This window comes from Ruditapes philippinarum, unplaced genomic scaffold (assembly GCF_026571515.1).
Source record: "Ruditapes philippinarum isolate M1 unplaced genomic scaffold, ASM2657151v2 ctg5048_1_1_1_1, whole genome shotgun sequence".
Classification (NCBI taxonomy): Eukaryota; Metazoa; Mollusca; class Bivalvia; order Venerida; family Veneridae; genus Ruditapes; species Ruditapes philippinarum.
This window is the reverse complement of record NW_026863452.1, coordinates 26,223-51,966: the sequence shown is the minus strand read 5'-3', so window position 1 is coordinate 51,966 and position 25,744 is coordinate 26,223. Positions and strand designations below refer to the sequence as shown.

General features: G+C 33.1%; 1 protein-coding gene across 1 annotated transcript in view; it reads left to right on the top strand.

Annotated features, from left to right (window-relative positions):
- Positions 1 to 1,338: 1,338 nt before the first annotated feature.
- Positions 1,339 to 25,744, top strand: part of LOC132722128 (uncharacterized) — a gene marked incomplete at its 3' end in the record, with an annotated part of 45,192 nt that continues 20,786 nt past the window's right edge. The window contains 2 exon segments of the mRNA XM_060706560.1: positions 1,339 to 1,389; positions 9,867 to 10,489. Coding sequence (XP_060562543.1) covers positions 9,923 to 10,489 — 567 coding nt within the window.

Genomic DNA, 25,744 nt, shown 5'->3' with positions numbered 1-25,744 from the left:
CAACAATACCAGCAAAAGTGATTATGACAGCACCAATGATAATAAGTCTTATTTTGTTTTGATATTCAGTCCGATAAGTGATCATGTTTGTAACTTGTTTAATCCCGCTTCTTCACGAATCCGTCTGTTAATTGTACTCTTATTGTTATTAATTGATTCTTGAATAAAGAAGGATAAGTACAACTATAGAGTTTAATAACAAATGCAGTTGCAACGAAATTGGTAGAAATGGTTTACGGGAATTTTGGATCCCAGAATAGTATTATCAACAAGATTTTTTTTTATTTAAAGGAACTCCACCGAGGTTTGTAAGCCTAAAAACATAAAATTTTAATTTTTCACATAGATAAACATGAGCACTTAAAACAGAAATATAAATAAAATATAACCAAGAAATATACAAGAAATACATTGAAAATCATATGTTTGTGCTATTCTCAGTCCGATTTGAGTGAAAAGCGCGCTTTTCAATTTTGGGTCATTTTTCACTATTATAATAATTATTCTGGAAAAACGAAGGGAGCTAATGATCTGAAATTTTGCACATACCTTATTAGTATAAATCTACATCAAATGGAGTAATAATCTCAAAAAATTATTTCCAGTCCCATCATATCAAAAAACCTCAGTGGAGTCCCTTTAAAAAGAATACCATTATAAATAAAAATTTCTCAGAGGTAAATCTACTAAAACAAGCTGTTTACCATTTTACATAAAGTTAAAATCTTCCTTAGGTTTTTATATGTACTAAAATCATTTTAAGCCTTATAACTTCATTAACACAAAATATATCATATCTTACATTATAGATAACAATCCACGTGATTTTGTCACTTTAAACAAAGAAGGAAAAAAAACTGGTGTTAAACTGCCAATAAACACTGGTAAGGGACTACTTGTATATGCCGCTGATATGATTTCACCCTCGATTTTATAGTTTACGAGGCCTTTTAAAGCAAAATAAAAAGCATTTTTACTTATATTTACAGTTTTTATAATGTTTTCTTTTCATATAATACCAAAATAATATCTCACATACACTAACGCCACATATTTGATTTATACCAGTTAATAAATATTTTTTTAACTTTTTTAATTCATCAATAGTTATTACAGATATATATAAACAATATATATTTATCTCCATGATTTAAGAAAATATTTTCTCCAGATTAAATTCATCTAAATTGTCAATATCTAATAAAATGATAGGGGTTTCCGGTGTTTCCAGTAGTTTCCGGTATTTTCAGTGGTTTGCGGTATTAAGTGTAACCGGGGATTTCCAACCGTTACGCCGCCTTACATCAACTGATCAAGGAAGTTAATATATCTAGTTTGTGTAAATTTCTATATTTTGCAGTGTTTTTTTTTTCAGGTAAATTAAAAAAGGTAATTTAACTTTTGCTGTTTAAACACTTCTGTAACGAAAAATAAATCTCGACGTTGGAAGAACAGATTTAAGAAATATTCTACTTTCCATTTTCTGAGATGGGTCACATGATTTCAAGTCGATTCGTCCCATGGTCAACTCGTCACCTTTTTTGCTCAACTCGTCCCGTAACTCGTCCCCTTGATTTTATTATCAATTTATTCTGATATTTCATTATCATTATAGAGACTTTGTTTCAAGTGGTATAGATGTATACCGATAATAAGCTATTTTCGCAAAAATAAAATCGTGGCATTTATTGTTGAAATAGTCCACTTATCTGTTTAAATAGTTACATCGGTTATATATTTTTATGCATCCTTTGAATGATTTTACAGCACATTGAAATTTCAGAACCAAAAAAAAATATTTTAAAAAGTGAAGTTAGCTCAAAGATAGCTCAAATCGCCCTTAAAAGAGAAAATAAAACCAGGTCTCGGACACAGGTGCTAGTTGCATTGATTTGACCTAAAATGTGTTTGACCTTGTTATTTATACAATAAAATATCAATATATTAAAAAAAAAATTAAAAAAATTTTTTTTTTCACTGAACACATTATATTTTTATTGACAAGGTATGCAACATTTAGGTACGAAAATTATGGGTACGCCGGTTATCTGTGTTAAAATTTTTCACCGGGCGGTAATATCGTCGGATTTTTGCATGGAATCAATGCACAATATATTTTTCTATTGCAATTTACTATTTACAGATCCCCAATTAACCGCTAGTTAATGTTATAAAGCCCGAAAGTAAGAAATCGGGCACATAGGACTTAGTGCCACTCGTGGAGGATAAAACCATTTAAAAGTAAGTAAAATCCAGTTGTTTGCATGTGTGTTCGACCCGTTTGATCTCTTTGTTGATGTATTTCAAGCGTAAATACCAGCTTACAATGTACATGTCATGACGGTCTCATCTTTCGCACCTGGGTGATTTCTTACTTTCGGGCTTTATAACATTAACTAGCGGTTAATTGGTGATCTGTAAATAGTAAATTGTAATAGAAAAATATATTGTGCATTGATTCCATGCAAAAATCCGACGATATTACCGCCCGGTGAAAATTTTAACACAGATAACCGGCGTACCCATAATTTTCGTACCTGAATGTTGCATACCTTGTCCATAGTAATATAACAGTGAAAAAAAAATTTTTTTTTAATTTTTTTTTTATATATTGATATTTTATTGTATAAATAACAAGGTCAAACACATTTTAGGTCAAATCAATGCAACTAGCACCTGTGGTCTCGGAGAATAAGATTTATTTTTCATATAATGTTTAAAAAAATATATTTGTTTGTATAAGATCTGTGAAAATAAAAGCTGTTTGAAAATAATATCCTTACGAAAATAATATTTGTATGATAATAATATCTGTACTGTACATAGCAGAATGATATAAAAAACGACTCCATATGAAAATAATGTCTTTATAAAATAAGATGTATAACAGGGTAAAATATAGTTCTGGCTTCCATAACTTTATATGTCGCTTTTATTTTGACGTTGCGACAGTAAAGTTATGGGTCAACCCTATTTGCAAAGGCTACCAGAATTTGACAGTTCGTGCGCCGTGCATAAAAACCTACTAAAATCACCCTTATTAATCAAATTTGGGTCAAATAAAAATACCAATTGATAAACAAATCAATTTTGAACCAATTCATGTTTTGTTTTTAAATGAAACTTCAATGACATTGTGTACCCAACTATTTTTAGAGAAATATGTAGAGAATGTTTACCAATATGGAGTCTGCTTTCAAATGAGATCTCGCGGGACTTCATGTTTTGGAAATTCTAGCATCTATTTTTAGTAACGGACCGTACATTATTTTTAGTAAGTGTATGATTTTTATATAAAAACAAAAAAATAATTCATAAATCATCACTTAAAACAATATAAATCCAACATGTTTTTGGTACAATGTCTATTATTGAATAAATACACCGTTATTCATAATTGCAAAGCCATGTTTTCAGTTAAAAATAGCATTTGGGTCACGTGTCACCAAATGTCATGCAAAGGTATCCGAACCTAAATTCTCGCTGGTCACGTGATAATTAGGGCAGCAATGGCGGCGAATTTTATGAAATGTGAACCCGCTGATAAACTTTGAGGCAATATTTCATCAATCTAACTTTCTGTGTTAAAAAATATAGACTGAAGGGTCCCAAATATATCTAACTACCTGTATTAAAATAGCTTTTGTCTAGATCACGCAAATTTATTGAATTACAGCATGACATAAAAATGTCACGGTTCTGGTTGACTTTCGATACGGGGTTGGCTTCAGCGAACCGGTCTAGCAATACTATAAAACCTGTTCGCTGAAGTATCTTTAGCTAGGTAAAATATATCTGTATGATAACAAATCTGTTAAAAAAATATAAGAAATCTATATGAAATAATAAAAATAAGATATGATTGGTGACTGTGATAAATCGCCAATATACACCTTTAATGATGAGCTTTGATAAGTGTGTTTCAATAACGATAAGTGCTAAAATCCAATAATCAACTCATTGTAATTTGTTTTAGCGCATTGATTGCTTCCGACAGTCATGTGCACGTGTCGTACGTTATATCATTTCAAATATAAAGATCTTGTTTGTGCATTATCAAATTTAACCGCCTCCGTGGTCGAGGGGTTAGAGTCGATGACTTCTAATCCAGTTACCTCTCTGGCGTGGGTTCGATCCCCGGGAGATGCATTGGTAGTTTAGCGCGGAGGAAGGTAGTCAAGTACTGGTGTAACTCTCCAGGAACGATGGTTAGGAAACTACCCGCCTATATGACTGAAATACTGTTGAGAAAAGGCGTAAACTGAAGCAAACAAACAAACAAAAGCATTATCAAATTAAAGCACTTAAAGCAATAAAATTGTATACTTATCTTTTACTAAATATAGATATTATTTTCAAATTACACTTATTTTAAATTATCTTTTCTTTTGGTATCAATCATTTCTATATTGATTAGATATCTTATTGTTTACAGATTTTGTTATCATACAGATATATTTCTGTACAAATCTTATTTTCACTAAAGATCTTATTTTATAAACACATTTATTTCATTATAGAACCCCCTTTAGTATCATTCTAAATCAGATATTATGTTCATACAAATTTATACAATTGTATTATTTTCATATTTAGATCTTATTTTCTTAAGGATATTATTTTCATGCAACTTTAATATTCACAGATCTTATAAAAATATTCGTAAAATTCTTAGTCGAAAACATTATTATCTTATTTTCTCAGAGATCTTATTTTTAGCTCGACTTTTCTATGAAAAGGGGAGCTATCCTACTCGCCCCGGCGTCGGCGTCGGCGTTGGCGTCACACCTTGGTTAAGTTTTTCGTACCACCCCACTTTATTTCAGAAGTATTACAAGTATGGCTTTGAAACTTACCATACTTGTTCACCATCATAACCTCCATCTACAGACAAGAGTACATAACTCTGTCAAGGTTTTTGACAGAATTATGGCCCTTTTTTGACTTAGAAAGTGTATTGAGCTTGGTTAGGTTTTTTGTACCACCTCACTTTATTTCAAAACCATTGGAGGTATTGCTTTGAAACTGACCATACTTGTTTACCATCACGACCTTCATCAACAGACAAGAGGACATAACTCTGTCAAGGTTTTTGACAGAATTATGCCCCTTTTTGACTTAGAAAATACATTGAATATGGGTAAAATCCACTTATTGCCTTAACCCTTTGAGATATTGCTTTGAAACTTTTAATGCTATTTCACATCATTACCCCCATCTGTACGCAAGAGAAGGTAACTCTGTCAAGGATTTGTTTTAAAAATTAAGGCCTTTTATCGACTTAGAATCTTGGTTAAGTTTTTAGTACCAGTCCACTTTTTGACTGAACTGTTTGAGATATTAATTTGAAAGTTGGAATACTTGTTTACGAAAAGTAACCAGTCACCCACAGCCTGTGTGAAAGAGATCCACTTGTGACCAACTGACAACATCTAAAAAAGCTTGATAAAATTTATCTATTACTTGTATTATAAGGTAACTATAATACTTTCACATACAAAGTCAAATCTATATATTATGCTGATTGTACAAAAATATACTGCTTCCTTGGCATAGATTTCTTGAAAAATTATGTTATTATGTCATTTACCAAGGTGTTCTGAGTGACGTAAAAATACCTTATTCTCTCAAAGTGGGTTTAATACTATTAAATTTATTTAAGGCTCAACTCAGTTTTTTTTTCTTTCTTACCAGCCCTCTTTTGACTTAAACATTTCAAACTTTGCTGCAGTGTTCAAGGGTATCACACAATTCAGTAAAATAATTCTTCACTAAATATCTTGATGCTCATGGCCATTGTTCACTTTAAAAATACAGAAATTCTTGTATTGCCTTTTACTGCAAAAACTTTTTTTATTGGCAAGCAATAAAAAAGTCGAGCGCGCTGTCTTACGGACAGCTCTTGTTTATACCAGTAATCTTATTTTCCTGCAGATATATTAATTCTTGCAGTATTTTTATGCCTGCCCCCCCCCCCTTCGAAGTAGAGCCTGAGGGGGTATATTGTTTTGCTAATGTCGGTTTGTCTGTTGGTCTGACTGTCCGTCGGTCTGTCGGTGTCCATCGGTTGACCACATGGTTTCAACCGATTATCTTTAAAACTATTTATCACAAAGTGTTTATGTTTCACATAGTGATTGGTGTCCCCTATTGATTTTGGGATGAAGGTCACAGGGGCCTGAAATGTCAAAATGGTTTCCGCTGATTATCTTGAAAAGTATTCATCAAAAAGTTGTCATATTTCACAAATTCAGGCTGGTCATAATTAGTAGATGACCCCTATTGATTTTGGGGTCACCAGGTCAAACGTCAAGTCACAGGGACTTTGAATGGTAGTATGATTTCTGCTAATTATCTTGAATGATAATTATCACAAAGTCTTCATATTTCACATAGTGATTGGTCATAAACAACAGATTATCCACATTGCTTTTAGGGTAACTAGGCCTTAAATGCCAGAATTGTTTCCACATATTATCTTGAAGACTTTTTATCAAATGATTCTTCATATTTCACATACGGATTGGTTAAAACAAGTAAGTGACCCCTGTTGATTTTGGGGTCACTAGGTCAAAGGTCAAGGTCACAGGGTTCCTGAATGTTAGTATGGTTTCCATTCATTATTTTGAAAGGTATTTATCACCAGAGCTGCATCAGTACTAAGCAAGGGTGTAGTACTTAAGTACCAGTACCAGTACTTGGCAAATTATTTAATACCAGTACTAGATTTTACCTTGGTACTGCAATACCAGTACTTTTTTTAATGAAGTTATTAAGTATCAGTATCATTACTTTTATATATTCATCAAAGTTTGAAAAAATACACAGTGTCAAACAAATAATTTCAAATATTATTCAGCAAAGAAATAAAATCATAATTTACTTTAAAGTTAACATAACATTTTTACAACTTTATAGTTTTAAAATACTTTCTTTACAAACAATATTTACAGCATATATTCATATCATATCTTACTATTACAGTAACAAGTCAACTGTAATACAATACTATCATCTTTCATTTAAAACACAACAGTCTTTTGTTGCCTTTCACACCTTCGCACATCTGTTCATTTTATACCTTAGTAAATTACAATTTTTTATGGTGCTAAACAATATCACTTGAAGTAGGATTATTTAGAATAGAAGCAATAAATTAGTGATTATTTTGCTCTTTTACTAGTAAATACATAGAGGATATTTGTTTGTTTTGCATGTAAGATTGAAATATAATTTCACTGAGTGAACACCAGATGCAATATTTTCACGAGTGGCGTAGCCACGAGTGAAAATATAATAGCTGGTGTTCACGAATGAAATATATTTCAATCTTATATGTAAAACAAATAAATTTTCTTTTTATTTCATGCGTTTTAAGTGATTTTAAGTAATTTTTACTGATTTTGCCGCGTAACGTCGCGCATTCTCTTTCGTGACGTCATCACATCATGACGTCACATCAACAAGTTTGAAATATAGTTCTGTTCAATTTCTTTAATTTTGTTACATTTTTAACATAATGTATGGTGACCTCAACGTTCTTTTCCGAAAGAAGCAAAATTTACGCATGACGGCATTTATTTTTGCCTGTTATTCCATTCAGTTTTGATTTTCTTTTCATCCGCATTCAGATATAGTCCGGCTACAGTGAAAATTATATTTTATAAATTTCACTAGTGGTTTATCAGAATATAATCATCTGATATATTACAATAAAACACTGGAAAGCATGAAATAAAAAGTAATAAAAGATTTTAATAAGGATATTTGTTTATCTCAATTCTATTTTTAGCTCACCTGTCACAAAGTGACAGGGTGAGCTTTTGTGATCACTTTTTGTCCGGCGTCCGTCCGTCGTCCGTCCGTAAACTTACTTTAAATAACATCTCCTCGTAAACCACTAAGCCAATTTCATCCAAACTTAACAGGAATGTTCCTTTGGTGGTCACCTTTAAAAATTGTTCAAAGAATTAAATTTCATGCAGAACTCTGGTTGCCATGGCAACCGAAAGAAAAAACTTAAAATATCTTCTTTTAAAAATCCATAAGAGCTAAAGCTTAGATATTTGGCATGAAACATCTTCTAGTGAGTGTTTACCAAGTTTGTTCAAATAAAAGCCCTGGGGTCAAAATTGGCCCCGCCCCGGGGGGTCATTGATTTTCCTTATATGCAAATAGTAAAAACTTAAAAAATCTTCTTTTAAAGAACCCAAAGAGCTAGAGCTAAGATATTGAGCATCAAACATGTTCTAATAGGTGTCTACCAAGTTTGTTCAGATAAAAGCCCTGGGGTCAAAATTGGCCCCGCCCTAGGGGGTCATTGATTTTCCCTATATGCATATAGTAGAACTTAAAAAATCTTCTTTTAAAGAACCAAAAAGTTAGAGCTAAGATATTTAGCATGAAACATGTTCTAATGGGTGTCTACCAAGTTTGTTCAAATAAAAGCCCTGGGGTGAAAATTGGCCCCGCCCGGGGGGTCATTGATTTTCCCTATATGCATATAGTAAAAACTTAAAAAATCTTCTTTTAAAGAACTCAAAGAGCTATGGCTAAGATATTTAGCATCAAACATGTTCTAATAGGTGTCTACCAAGTTTGTTCAAATAAAAGCCCAGGGGTCAAAATTGGCCCCGCCCCGGGGGTCATTGATTTTCTTTATATGTGTTTAGCAAAAACTTTAAATCTTCTTTGAAAAAACCCAAATAGCTAGAGTTTAGATATTAAGCATGAAACATCTTCTAGTAAGTGTCTACAAAGTTTGTTCAAATAAAAGCCCTGGGGTCAAAACTGGCCCGGCCCCAGGGGTGTCATTGTTTTTAACTATATGTGTATAGTAAAAACTTAAAGAAAATCTTCTTTTAAAAAGCCCAATGAGCTAGAGCTTAAATGTTTAGCATGAAACATCTTCTTATGGGTGTCTACCAAGTTTGTGCAAATAAAAGCCCTTGGGTTAAATTGGCTCTGCAACGTTGGGGGGGGGTGGGGGTTGTGGGGGGGCTATATACAGGTGAGCGACCTCAGGGCCATCATGGCCCTCTTGTTTAAATTGTCTTTTGACGTTATATCTGTGATATGCATGCTCATAACCTCAGATCCTCTTTCAAAATTCCATTTTATTTAGTTCCGCCCATTGTTTTCTCGTTTAGGGCACACGCATTTTTTTACGTGGGGACCATATGCCGCTTTTCATGGAATGGCACTAACGTGTCACATTGAAGGTTCCATGATAACCGTCATATGAACATATCTGCAGATGTTTCAAAATTCTAAATTTTGCCAGTTCATGTACAATGTTGAATTCTGCTTAAGCCGGTGCTAGGGGGGCGTGGACGGCAGTTTGCACTTGACAGTACCGTCCATGAACAGGCTCAATCAAACCGAGCCTGCAACATTTTCAAATTTGCCGCGTTCAGGGCTTTTTTTTGGGATTCTTATTTCACTCTATTTGGAATCAAGTTTAATTAACTAGTATAAGTGGTCAGGTATTGCACTCTTGATGTCCAAATTTTCAATGTCAACGTTCTTGAAAAAGACATTAAAATATTACTGTTTAGGAAAATTGAAATAAATTTAATTACTTAATTATAGAACAAACATGCAGTTATTGTTGATATAAAAGCGACTGATTGATCAACTACCACTGAACAAATAAAAAAGGCATTTTTGGGACCGTTCAGGTTTTGGTGGTCTCCAACCAGTAAATAGTCTAGCATTGCTTCCCCCCAGCGGTGGCTTCTGATAATTATAACTGACTAAAGTGTGTACATCTCTTTTAAGATATTTAGATATCTTTTCAAAAGTTAATAAGTGTTTAAACTGTATAAATTACACTGACTTTAACACCGGTTATTGTTATTTTCCAGATTAAGATTGACATTCAACAATGTGATAATGTTACCTCAATAAGACAAAGTAAACAATGGCTTCATATAGCTCAAAACTGTCAGAGAAGAAATACAATAACTGGGTTAAAGCACAGTTAGCAGTGTTGTTTACTAAAGACGGACTTGAACCTTTTGTATGTCACGAAGTTCAAGAATTCCGTTTGAAATGTTTAGATGGTATTTGCTACAACAATGGATTGATAAGTGGAACTTTGTGTTCAAATTGCTGTACGGAAAATGTTATTAAATGTCCAACAAATAGAATATGTAATGTTGGACGTGGAAGATGCAGTTATCATCGAAATGCTGCAACAAGGTATAATCCTGCCGGCTGCCCTAACAAGATATGCCATAATTTCACAACAGAGATACAGAATGTACATAGGTTCTATGGTCCATCCTACAAAAACACTGATGCTACCCAATGGTGCAGTAATTCTTGGGAGATAGCTAAATGTTTCATGCCCCCAGATGGATATAAAGATGTAGTTTGTGCACAAGAAACAGACTTCAATGGCATCATCAGCGTTATCATTAATTACAAAGACCTTCAGTTGAAAGTACATGAAAACCTAGTCAACAAGAACAACATTTTTGAGCAGGTTAACAATATTTTCTTACAGTTTTTATGCTCCTTGACAAATTTTTGGAGAGCATAATTATAGTCGGCGCCTTGTCCGTCCGTCTGTCCGTCCGTTAGCAATTTGGTATGAGGCCTAAAAAAAAATTGTTTTGTTCGGGTCACCCGACCCTACCTAATAATATGCGCCGACCCTACCGTTTTTTTCGTGTCCAAAAAAAAAAATCCATGAAAATACCGTATTATTGAGGTACTCAATGAGCAGTGTGAAGGGCAATTCAGGCGTAAATTTCGCTGTGTATATTTCCATTTCGCTCTCCCAATTGATGAAAGAGAAGTCAACATCGCCAATAAAATCTAATTCCCAAAGAGTAAATTTACTTGCCGATGTAAAGGGCAGAGGTTGTATCCGCCCATATGACGACTGCTGATTATCATTATCCAATCAGAGCATCGCTATATACTACCCTTCTACTTGTATGCAAAGCGATAGACCGCCTACTCTAAACAGTAAATAATGAGAGCATCGGCCCGAAACGGGTATATTTTGCGAGTTTGATACGGGATTTGGCGATAATTATAGATATTTTTTTCCGATCATCTAAACACGTGCAAATCTTCCCTAACGCGGTGTTTAACCGAAGTAAAGGCGATGTGCAATGGGATTTTCACGGCTATCACAAAACTGTTAGTCAATTCGCAAAAATCTTATGATTGGTATGTTGTAGACAGTGAGGGTGATTTGCATTGTTATCTTTGTAGCAATGCCAAATTTGACACAGCTTGTACGCACGTGGGCACGACATCCTAAAACTACGAATCATGATCGGCATGCGACATATCGGTCGTATATAATGTGCTCATGTATATATAACAACAAAATTTGTCAGGAAAGAAGTGTTTCTTATTGTTTCAATATATATATTTGTTTTAATGTCATAAATATGACGCTCAGATTAAGATTTATTAATATTGTAAATTTCAAAAAGCATTATTCAATAATATATTACCGAGTTTAACATTTCATGAAAATAAAGGGAGGTAATTAGAAATTTATTTTCTATAATTTCTCAGTCGAATTATTCAATAAGAAATGAATGTATATAATTTTAGTGATCAATATAATGTGCACAAATGTTTGCAGTACATATTTTACATATTCTTCGATATTTGAAAATTGTTTTATAAGCATAATTATATGCACATAAATGAGACAATACAACATAGAAGATCATAAGGGGCCTCCGTGGCCGAGTGGTTAAAGTCGTTGACTTGAGATCACAGGTCCCTCACCACTGTAGGTTCGATCCTCACTCGGGTCGAAATCTTTCATGTGAGGAAGCCATCCAGCTGGCTTACGGAAGGTCGGTGGTTCTACCCAGGTGCCCGCTCGTGCCTGAAATAATGCCCGGAGGGGCACCTGGGGTCTTCCTCCACCAATAAAGCTGAAAAAAAATCGACGAAAAATCTCGGCGGGACGCTCTAGGATGACCCGACTTGAGTGTACGGTCGCCCATATGGGCTTTCCGGCGGCGACCTTAAATAAACGCATTTAAAAGAAAAAAGAAGATCATAAAAGAAATTTCTGTAAACAGGGATGTTTCCCTTCTGCCGATTTTTCACGAGGAAGTCACTTCTCCCTATAATTTCCCCCCAGGATGAGCCCTGGGTACGGTACAGGTTTTATCGCCGCTCTTAGTTACAAAATGGTGGATCACATCGTCAATATTTGTAAAACGGCGTGTGATCTTCACCAGAAGAACGCTGAGAGTTTAAGATCGTTACACCTGAAATGTCTTTTGAAAAACATAGAAGGGATGTATTTGTGCCACCCGGGAGGGATGTCAGAAATTTCCATATCTAAATTTCAATATACTGGTGAAAAAAAAAAAAAAAAAAAAAAAAAAAAATCCGACCTACCCTACCTATTCCTTGAGAGCATGTTACCCTAACAAAACATTTTTTTTTTAGGCCTGAAGCATTAAACTTAAGTTCCATTTGGCCCACAATATTCAAACTTCATAGGATGATTGTACATATTAGGTAGAAGACCCCTATTGATTTGGGGGTCACAAGGTCAAAGGTCAAGGTCACTATCACCTTAAAACTGAAAACAGTTTCCGGAGCATAACTTAAGTTCAGTTTGGCCCACAGTGTTCAAACTTCAAAGGATGAATTTTGTACGTATTAGGTAGAAGACCCCTATTTATTTTGGGTTCACAAGGTCAAAGGTCAAGGTCATTTTTACTTTCAAACTGAAAACAGTTTCCGGAGCATAACTTAAGTTCCATGTGACTCACAATATTCAAGCTTCATAGATCATGATTCACCATATTGGATAAAAGACCCCTATTGTTTTTGGGGTCAAAAGGTCAAGGTCACTATTACCTTAAAACTTAAGACAGTTTCCGGAGCATAACTTAATTTCTATTTGGCCCATAGTGTTCAAACTTCATAGGATGATTGTCCATATTGGGTAGAACACCCCTATTGATAAAAGGATCACACGGTCAAAGTTCAAGGTCGCTATTACCTCAAAAATGAAAACAGTTTCCAGAGCATAACTTAAGTTCCATTTGACCCACACTATTCCAACTTTATAGGAGGATTGTTCTTTGAAGGAGGTAATACTTTATTTAATTTATGTAATGTCTTACAAATGCTTCATTCTTACTAAAAAACACTTTCATGCATATATTATGCTCCGCCTAGCGGTGCTCTTGTTGATAACTTCTATACCATCTTTATTTTTTACCCAACCAGTATAGTTTATAAGGGGTTTTTACAGCTTTACTGGAAAAGGTGGACCTCGGGTTCCCTTCCTTGTATTATTTCAGGCATGAACAAACATTTGAGTAGTTCTTGTGTGAAAGAATCTGAAGGCCCTGTTGGAATTTGAAGCCTCAGTGGCAGGTTGTTGAAGGCAACAACCTTAACCACTCAGCCACAGATACCCTATACTATCTATCTCATCAGTTTTATATACCGTATATCCAATATAGAGAAAGCTTACCATGTTTTATCATTCAAAGATAACATTGGTTTACTCATTTCATCTATTTTTAGCTCACCTGAGCATATGCTTAGGGTGAGCTATTAGGATCACTCTTCGTCCGTCGTCTGTTGTCCGTCGTACGTTGTCCGTTCACACTTTTCAAACAACATCTCCTCTGAAACCATAAGGCAGATCATAATGAAACTTCACAGGGATGTTCCTTGTGTGAAGCCTTAACATAGTTGTTCAAAGAATTCCATGCCATGCAGAACTCTGGTTGCCATGGCAACCAAAAGAAAAAACTTTAAACATCTTCTTCTAAAAAACCCAAAGAGCTAGAGCTAAGATATAAAGCATGAAACATGTTCTAATGGATTTGTACCGAGTTTGTTCAAATAAAAGCCCTGGGGTCAAAATTGGCCCCGCCCCTGGGGGTAATTGATTTTCCCTATATGCAAATAGTAAAAACTTTAAAATATTTCTTTTAAAGAACCCAAAAAGCTAGAGCTAAAATATTTAGCATGAAACATCTTCTAATGGGTGTCTACCAAATTTGTTCAAATAAAAGCCCTGGGGTCAAAATTGGCCCCGCCCCAGGGGGTCATTGATTTTCCCTATATATGCATATAGTAAAAACTGAAAAAAATCTTCTTTTAAAGAACCCAAAGAGCTAGAGCTAAGATATAAAGCATGAAACATCTTCTAATGAGTGTCTACCAAGATTGTTCAAATAAAAGCACTGGGGTCAAAATTGGCCCCCAGAGGGTCATTGATTTTCCCTATATGCATATAGTAAAAACTTAAAAAATCTTCTTCTAAAAAACCCAAAGAGCTAAAGCTAAGATATTTGGCATGAAACATGTTCTAATGGATGTCTACAAAGTTTGTTCAAATAAAAGCCCTGGGGTCAAAATTGGCCCCGCCCCAGGGTGTCATTGATTTTCCCTATATGCATATAGAACAGCCACCGGAAAATCTTTGCACCACCGGGATAGTGGCAAACTTCACTACCATTTATACTTGCCCTAAACACTCAAAAATCATTTCATCCGATAGATTTAATGTTAATTATTAATAATTGACTTCATTTAAAGCTATTTTTAATTTTTTTCTTATCAAAAAATGTATTTTAAAAAATTTGTGCGGGCGGAATTTCATGTATTCCAACCGGAATTATGCTGTCCGGGCGGAATTATTTAAATTCCAATTGGAATTTATTCCAACATTATTATTTATTCCAACTGGAATTTCAATTTTTATGAAATTGTCGAAATACATAAACACATGCTTAATATGTATTTGTATGCATTTTCTTGTTGAAATAACGTCTATTTAAGCATTTTTCGGAAAATCCGATCGGATTTTTTTCCATTAAATTTAACTGGAAAAAAATCCGATTGGAATAAAACCCAACTGGACATTATTCCAATTGGAGTTTTTTCCAATACTTTTTATTGGAAATAAATCCTATTGGAATTAATTCCAATTTAAAAGGAATGGAAATTAATCCATTTGGAAGGTAATATATATTAATATTTAAGGTAGTTTTATGTAATTCCCGGACAAAATAAAGACAAAATATGGGCCGAAACGTGTTAGAGCCGATTTTTGCACGGGCCGATTTGATGTAATACTAAACTGCTGACGAATGATGATATATATGATAATTTATATAAGAAACTGCTAACCAGTTTAAATAAAGAAGCGTTATCGAAAACTGCTGGCAAGTTAGATAAAGAAGGAAAAACAGTGAAGATGTCAATTAGGTGTCTACTAGCTATAAGTGTTATTCTAGGCGAGGTCGAGAGATGCTTGATAAGACGTATTTTCAAGATGACACTATTACAAATAATAAATATTGATATATAAATAATAATTGATATATTTCTCAATTTCTATTGTTAAATTATTTTATTTCAGTATGTTAATGAAATGTCTTCTATGTGATATATATTGGATAAAATTTAGAAAATGTAGTCATAATATGGTGATCTTACATAAAAAAGAATATCATAATATATATATATGCATCATAGTTAAAATATATACATATATGGTAATGTATAGTATAACAATTTATCATGATTTTTTTCGTATTTTGTGCAAATCTGAATAAAATAGAATAAACAATAAGAGGATTTTATCTTTTTCATCAATTGTGATGAGCCGGAAAATTAATTATTTAATGGAATAATTGCAAATTCTTTTAAACTATTTTGTTTGTGTGTGTTCGCTATCCTTAATAAACTCTGACTGGAAAATAAATTGCGCGTAAAACTTCCTTGTTTTCTGTTAGCACCTACAAAATATACAATATCGAGATCGACTTGCCCCAAGGTCATAAGAATTTAAACAATTTTCGCAATTTGTCTATTATAATCGCAGATGCAGTCATGTGGCAGCGGACAAAATACAATAAACATAACAGTCCAAAATATTGTATTAAATAATGAAGTGAAAATGCTGACCAGTGTGAGTGAGTGAGTGAGTGAGTGAGTGAGTGAGTGAGTGAGTGAGTGAGTGAGTGAGTGAGTGAGTGAGTGAGTGAGTGAGTGAGTGAGTGAGTGAGTGAGTGAGTGAGTGAGTGAGTGAGTGAAGTGAGTGAGTGAGTGAGTGAGTGAGTGAGTGAGTGAGTGAGTGAGTGAGTGAGTGAGTGAGTGAGTGAGTGAGTGAGTGAGTGAGTGAGTGAGTGAGTGAGTGAGTGAGTGAGTGAGTGAGTGAGTGAGTGAGTGAGTGAGTGAGTGAGTGAGTGAGTGAGTGAGTGAGTGAGTGAGTGAGTGAGTGAGTGAGTGAGTGAGTGAGTGAGTGAGTGAGTGAGTGAGTGAGTGAGTGAGTGAGTGAGTGAGTGAGTGAGTGAGTGAGTGAGTGAGTGAGTGAGTGAGTGAGTGAGTGAGTGAGTGAGTGAGTGAGTGAGTGAGTGAGTGAGTGAGTGAGTGAGTGAGTGAGTGAGTGAGTGAGTGAGTGAGTGAGTGAGTGAGTGAGTGAGTGAGTGAGTGAGTGAGTGAGTGAGTGAGTGAGTGAGTGAGTGAGTGAGTGAGTGAGTGAGTGAGTGAGTGAGTGAGTGAGTGAGTGAGTGAGTGAGTGAGTGAGTGAGTGAGTGAGTGAGTGAGTGAGTGAGTGAGTGAGTGAGTGAGTGAGTGAGTGAGTGAGTGAGTGAGTGAGTGAGTGAGTGAGTGAGTGAGTGAGTGAGTGAGTGAGTGAGTGAGAGTGAGTGAGTGAGTGAGTGAGTGAGTGAGTGAGTGAGTGAGTGAGTGAGTGAGTGAGTGAGTGAGTGAGTGAGTGAGTGAGTGAGTGAGTGTCTGCAAAGTTAATATATTGTATTTAGTCATGTCGATCATTGATTAATAAAGTAAAAAAAAATATATTTGGGGCATAATGAACATATAATAAATCTTCTTTTTTTTTAATATGTTGAAAAATATCTGTATAATTAAATATAAGTATGTGTATCACCTTACCTGTAATTGGTAAGTATATTTTACTCTTTTCGTGTCGAATCTAGCTTTTAAAATTGTCAAAACATTTTAAATCTATTTCATTTTAGTTTTAAAATGTGCACATGAATAACCCTTTGAGAATGTTGTAGGACAATAATATTAAACTCGATGAACAGATACAGTAAGAAACTCATTCATTCATTCATTCATTCATTCATTCATTCATTCGATGATTACCGTATCAATCACTTGAATGTAAAATTGGGCAGGGTTTAGTTTATGCAGTTCTTATTTTCAGTTACAAAAGAATAAAGGAATTCTCATGCTGATGATGATGATTATGATGATTATGATGATGATGATGATGATGATGATGATGATGTAGCTGTTGTGTATACATGTATTCATAATGCATTTTATTGTCACATATATGTTATATATGTATTTCAATCAATGTCTTAGATTAGAATGTTTGAGGCTGCACTATGTTTGAAGGCGATCAGTAATAATTATCATGTTCAATTTATAGTGTTATTAAGAAAAATGCCTCGTTGTCAAAAATTGGGGGAGATTACGACAACTTAACACCTTTACAACAGAACTCCTTCACCGCAGCAACCCGATAATCAGGCTTTATAATTTATCGACTACATATAAGGCAAATAACTTAACGGACCCCTGTAGCGTTGAATGCCATATATATCGAACACTCGTAGACGCTGTCTTTATCTGATCGCGATCACTCAGGCGCTTTAACTTCCTTACTCTTGACAATCATAAATATCAGGCATCCGAAGGTGCTGTCTTAATCTGATCGGGGTCATAAGGCGCTTTGACCGCATTACTTCGATCAGAACAAGCATCTACAGATAAAGAATCAGGTTCAACATTTCAAAGTTATCTCTTGAAATACAAATGACCAAAATTGCGGAATTGCATTGTTAAAAATCAAGTAGCAACTTTTCGGCCCTATTCGTCAGTCTTCGAATAAGGACCTCGTCGAATATCAAGAATATACAGAACGGATACGGTGTTTTCGGTTTAATCTATAAAAGAAACTAAACATGTAAACAAATTTTTATTAATTGCTTGGAGTCGTTGACATTTTTTTTAAATATATTAAGTAAAATACCATCTTAAATAAGTAAATTCGTAGAAAAAATAAAAACACTACTAACTGAAATAGATGACTGGACTAAAGCATACGGTTTCATAATAAAATCTATCAAAAAAAGCAAATTATATTTATAGAAAAAACAAAGAAATCGTATACAAGTATCCGGCGAAATTACTATGGAATGAAATTTGATAAAACTTGAAAATGGAAAAATCATATCGATCATTTAATAACGCGATGCGAGAAATATCACAATATAATGTGATCACTTAAAGGAAAAGAATGGGGGCGGTGGCTGACAAAAATGCCTATACATACTTTAAATGAATGTACTTAACAATGAAACAATTTTATTACGAATGTATTAATATTGCTAAAAAAAATCTCTCAAGTATTAGGGCGCTTACCCTAGATATCACACACTGAAGCAACTACATATAGAGAATTGAATACGCATGAAATAAGCATGTTAAGCGTTGAAAAAATGGCATCACATTTAAATTATTGACCGTGCATAAAGCAAAGTCTATATACTTTGCAAATTAATAGAAAAATTAGGTGAATGATGCTCATTCTTTTATAAAGAAAGCAAGGAAAAAACATCGTGTCTCAAGATTAAATACAAAAATGAAAAACAATAATCGATATATCCCCCTTTTATATCCTCTGTGCAAGATGCATAATATCATGCTGTGTGATAAGAATTAAGTATGATGTTATTTTTATAAGATTTTCTTGGTTAAAAATAGATCATAATATTAAAATTATACCTACAAGATAGGCAATACACGAAATCATAGCTTAAGTTGGGAAACCGAGACGGGAACACACGCATACATTTCTGCTAGAAATATCGCGCACACGACAATCAATCACATCTTTATAAGGTTGAGAAGCCGGGTAGGGAACACACATACACACACAAAAATAGAAAAAACCGGGACCGGCAAAATAAAGACGAGTTTCACGAACTTCACTGATTTTCGCAAACAATCATTTATCGACATAGTTTTTTATGGCAGCTTTACTAAACAGATAGTTTTTTAAACAGAGTTGCATTTAAGGAAATACAATCCCACTTTATAATAATGTATAACGTGGGCAGTTTAAATATATGTTGATATTTAGTAGCAGAAGTAAATATTTGTCTGCATATCGTGGAAGTAATGCACGTCGGATATCCCACGATTTGATAAACATGTCACATAACATGCAATCAACCGTAAAATATACAAGCAATCACAGGATGCGTTAAAATATCTACCAATGACATCGCGTTTTAACAAATATATGCTTCAAGCAAGCGGAAGGTTTGGCTGGTTAAATACTGTTGCAAAAATCAGATGCCAAAAACTATCGTTTAATTTTCGAAGAGGAAAACATGCTGTAAAAGTTATTTTCTATACTTTCTTGCTGAAATCGTTTAATTTTTCGATGTTCACGTCGACTATGGTTGTCGCAATATTGTTTGTAATACCGAACGTCGTACAGAACGAGCGTTTTGATTGGTTTTCATCGCCTCATGAAATCGTGAGGCAGCCAATGAAATAGCTGCCTTTGACACACCCCTAATCGACTGAATATCGGCAAAAAATCCCACGGTAGATAAATGTTAATGGTTCGGCCGTGGGTATCCGACGATGGAAGTAATGGTGCAAGCGCAATGTCATAGAACGTCATTCTGTTCACAGTGTATTAAAACAAATATCTATTCTTACGAACCAAAATTTACAATAAAATATTAAATAAGTATAGGTTAAAGTTTATTAATACGTACTAACATATATAAATTGGCTAGGTGCGCACAGTGCAAATAAAACTAATGAATGAATGAATGAATGAATGAATGAATGAATGAATGAATATTATTATGAATGAATGAATGAATGAATGAATGAATGAATGAATGAATGAATGAATGAATGAATGAAAAATAAATAAATAAATAAATAAATAAATAAATGAATGAATGAATGATTGAATGAATGAATGAATGAAAAATATATAATTTATTTATTTATTTATTTATTTATTTATTTATTTATTTATTTATTTATTTATTTATTTATTTATTTATTTATTTATATTTATTATTTATTTTTTCATTTATTACTTTGCGTGCAGGGCTATATTATCTGCGCGTTTTCATAGAACAGAACAGAACATATACTTTATTTCTGACTTGGGCTCAACACCCATCATCATAACATACATATACATGTATAATTATTACAATGCATGCGTCAAGAATCATATCATAACAAATTCAATCAGTTATATTCAAATATTATGACATAGCTAACATATTGATTGAGAATGCCAAAAATAAATTTCTACATTAATAATATCATATTGATATGCTAATCTACCAAATTGTCTCGTCTTTCAAATGCTTTAATACAAAATAATGCTAATTTTCTAATAACCAATTTTCTATCTGCGTTTTAACAATTGTATGAATTTATATACACTAGGATTAACAGTAAAGTATCTTGAAATGTACATACTTCTAAAATCACTATAAATTGGACATATTAATATAAAATGAAATTCGTCCTCTATATCCCCGGACGTACATAATGTGCATTTTCTCTGACTTCTTTCAATACCCCTGTGTCTTCCAGATTCAATATGTAGTTTATGGGAACTTAATCTAATTTTTGCAAGAACTGATCTGTATTTTTGCATTTTCTAATAATTTAAGATAAATAGACCTTTCATATTTAACTTTAACATTTGAATACAATTGCAATGAAGAGCATAACGCCATGTCTGCTCGCCATTGGGTTACATATATATCCCTGAGACGTGATCTGAATACTGGTATAAAAATTTTAATATTAACCGATTCTGGATATAACCATACTTCGGCAAATCCAGCGTTTTGTAAACATGTCTCGAACTTTTGATGACCAGTTGACAACATTTGAGTTATTTGATATATCATTTCTTTGAGAACTTAGAATAGTTGTTAAAATACAGTTTTGACTCTTATCGCCGTGTAACTTTAACCAATATTTTGCTATCCTAACATATCTTTCAATATACAATGGAAATCTACCTAGTTCAGAATACAATGATAGAGTATTTGTTGACATTTGAACATTTAATAACCATTTACAAAATTTTCTTTGCACACGTTCAATATTTTCTGCTTTATTAAAGCCCCATACTTCACAATTATAATTCAAAATAGATAAAACATACGCATCGAACAAATTGAACATTATTTCTATAGATATATCTAACTCTTTTGTAATGTTAAGTAAAGAGTTCATAGACGTTAATAATTTTAAAGCCATTATACTTGAAATTTTTGCATAAGAATAATCAAAGATGGCATTGATTATGTTAATGTTTTAAACTTATTTAAATACATACACACCACTAATTATTATTAACTGATAGGCGTGGTCAAGATCTTCTAATTGGCCAGTCGCGAAAGGCAGCGCGTGATCACCTGATTTCATTGGATAACCTCTAAAACGGTCAAAATTATCTGATTGGTAGCATATCGACGGACCAGCGATTCCCGTCTTAATGCAAATGAGAGCAACGAGGCAGTAAATTAATTTTATTGTGACTTTAAGGATATTTTTTTCCGTGAACCTAAGCACACAAAATAAAGGATATTTTGGAAAATAAACTTGCTGCAAGTATATTGCCGGTCCCGTGGTAAACGCACATCTAAACAACCTCAAAAGAAATATTTCCGTCATTACTCTGGTCTTTGGTTGATAACGAATAATTAACATTCATTAATTCATTCATTAATTCATTCATTCATTCATTCATTCATTCATTCATTCATTCATTCATTCATTCATTCATTCATTGGATGATTACTTTAAATTTCTGAACCGTACCATAATCATTTAGCTGTAAAATTGGGCGGGGTTTGGCTTATGCAGTTCTTATTTTCAATTACCAATGAATAAAGGAATTCTCCTTCGCCTAATAAATTAGTGGAATGCAAAATGAATCAATGACATATATCTGATTGGCCCCATATGTATGTTCACACCCGAAAATCTTGTGAAAACATTCCATCAATTAAGTTTTATTACCCTTTAATCAGATTGAGATCGATTTGCATGGTGTGAAAATCACAAATGACCATCTTTGGATATATCACACAACAACATACGTAAAATGTTGATCAATTAGCCGAAAATTTTACATACAGTTTACGAAGGAAATTAGCTCTAAAAAGATTGTTTCTTTGTTAAGTTCATTAATTAATTAATTTAACGCCCTTACATTCAGGAAAACATATTTTATAAAATCATGCCGACCATTTAAATTTGTGAAAAACTGCTGATCAGCTAGATATTAATTCAATTTTATTTAAGGCCGTAAAACTTCTTATTCTATTTGTTCGGTAAATTTAACGCTCTTTACATGCAAGCGAGAAAGATGTACAGAGAAAAATGATATTTTGCCGTGAAATTATTATTCATTTTATGTTGTCTGCAAAGTTAATATATTGTATTTAGTCATGCCAACGATTAAATTCTGTGCAAAAATAAAATGTTGATCAATTTAATATTAATTCAAATTGATAAAAGCCGTAACACTCTTCTTTTTCTATATGGCCAGCGAATTTAACCTTCATTCAGGCGAGCAAATGCTGACCACTTAAATGTATAGTGAAAATGCTAATTAGGTAGATATATAGAGAAAATTGATATTTTGCAATGAAAATGATATTTATTTTAAACTGTCTGCAAAGTTAATATATTGTATTAAGTCATGTCCATCATTGAATTTAGTAAAATAGAAAAAATATATTTTCGGCATTATGAACAAATAATTTTTTTATAATATGTTGAAAAATATCTAAAATGTATGTATCACCTTACTTGTAATTGGTAAGTATACTTTACCTTTTCGTCATGTCGAAATTTAGCTTTTTAAATTGTCAAAACATTTTCAATCTATTTCATTTTAGTTTTAAGATGCGCACATGAATAACCCTTTGAGAATGTTGTAGGACAATAATATTAAACTCGATGAGCAGATACAGTAAGAAATTCATTCATTCATTCATTCATTCATTCATTCATTCATTCATTCATTCATTCATTCATTCATTCATTCATTCATTCATTCATTCATTCATTCGATGATTACCGTATCAATCTCTTGAATGTAAAATTGGGCGGGGTTTAGCTTATGCAGTTCTTATTTTCAGTTACAAAAGAATAAAGGAATTCTCATGCTGATGATGATGATGATTATGATGATGATGATGATGATGATGTAGCTGTTGTGTATACATGTATTCATAATGCATTTTAGATTGATATTGTCACATATATGTTATATATGTATTTCAATCAATGTCTTACATTAGAATGTTTGAGGCTGCACTATGTACACAAGTCGATCAGTAATAATTATCATGTTCAATTTATAGTGTTATTAAGAAAAATGCCTCGTTGTCAAAAATTGGGGGAGATTACGACAACTTAACACCTTTACAACAGAACTCCTTCACCGCAGCAACCCTTTAATGAAGAACAACACCTTCCGATAATCTGGCTTTATATTTTATCGACTACATATAAGAATACACCTTAAGGCAAATAACTTAACGGACCCCTGTAGCGTTGAATGCCATATATATCGAACACTCGTAGACGCTGTCTTTATCTGATCGCGATCACTCAGGCGCTTTAACTTCCTTACTCTTGACAATCATAAATATCAGGCATCCGAAGGTGCTGTCTTAATCTGATCGGGGTCATAAGGCGCTTTGACCGCATTACTTCGATCAGAACAAGCATCTACAAGATAAAGAATCAGGTTCAACATTTCAAAGTTATCTCTTGAAATACAAATGACCAAAATTGCGGAATTGCATTGTTAGAAATCAAGTCGCAACTTTTCGGCCCTATTCGTCAGTCTTCGAATAAGGACCTCGTCGAATATCAAGAATATACAGAACGGATACGGTGTTTCGGTTTAATCTATAAAAAGAAACTAAACATGTAAACAAATTTTAATTAATTGCTTGAAGTCGTTGACATTTTTTTTAAAATATATTAAGTAAAATACCATCTTAAATAAGTAAATTCGTAGAAAAAATAAAAACACTACTAACTGAAATAGATGACTGGACTAAAGCATACGGTTTCATAATAAAATCTATCAAAAAGCAAATTATATTTATAGAAAAACAAAGAAATCGTATACAAGTATCCGGCGAAATTACTAGGAATGAAATTTGATAAAACTTGAAAATGGAAAAATCATATCGATCATTTAATAACGCGATGCGAGAAATATCACAATATAATGTGATCACTAAGACTTAAAGGAAAAGAATGGGGGCGGTGGCTGACAAAAAATGCCTATACATACTTTATGATGTACTTTACATTGAACAATTTATTACGGATGTATTATATACTAAAAAAACCTCTCATAGTAATTACGGGCGCTTACCTAGATACACACACTGAACAACTACATATAGAAATGAATACGCTGAAATAAGATGTTAAGCGTGAAAAATGCACATTTAAATATTGGACCGTGCATAAAAGCAAAGTCTATAACTTGCAAATTAATAGAAAAATAGGTGAGGATCCATTCTTTTATAAAGAAAGCAAGAAAACACTGTCTCCAGATTATTACAAAAAAATGAAAAACAATAATCGATATATCCCCTTTATATCCCCTGTGCAAGATGCATAATACATGCTGTATGATAAGAATTAAGTATGATGTTATTTTTATAAGATTTTCTTGGTTGAAATAGATCATAATATAAGAAATTATACCTACAAGATAGGCAATACACGAAATCATAGCTTAAGTTGGGAAACCGAGACGGGAACACACGTATACATTCCTGCTAGAAATATCGCGCACGAACAATCACATCTTTATAAGGTTGAGAAGCCGGGCAGGGAACACACATACACACACAAAAATAGAAAAAACTGGGACCGGCAAAATAAAGACGAGTTTCACGAACTTCACTGATTTCGCAAACAATCATTTATCGAGATATTTTATATGGCAGCTTTACTAACAGATAGGTTTTTTAACAGATTGCATTTAAGGAAAACAATTCCACTTTATAATATGTATAAGTGGCAGTTTAAATATATGTATATAGTAAGCAGAAGTAAAATATCGTCTGCATATCGTGAAGTAATGGTGCCAGCGCAATGTCATAGAACGTCATTCTGTTCACAGTGTATTAAAACAAATATCTATTCTTACGAACCAAATTTTACAATAAAATATTAAACAAGTATAGGTTAAAGTTTATTAGTACGTACTAACATATATAAATTGGCTAGGTGCGCGCAGTGCAAATAAAACTAATGAATGAATGAATGAATGAATGAATGAATGAATGAATGAATGAATGAATGAATGAATGAATGAATATTATTATGAATGAATGAGTGATTGAATGAATTAATGAATAAAAAATAAATAAATATTATGAATGAATGAATGAATGAATGAATGAATGATTGATTGAATGAATATTTATTTATTTATTTATTTATTAGCTCGACTATTCGAAGAATATGAGAGCTATTGTAGTCGCCCCGGCGTCGGCGTCGGCGTCCACGTCGGCGTCTGCGTTGGTTAAAGTTTTTTGTAAAGTCAAATATCTCAATTATTACTTGAGATATTCAATTGAAACTTACAATACTTATTTATAGTAACAAGGTACATCAGATTGACAAGTTGGATAACTCT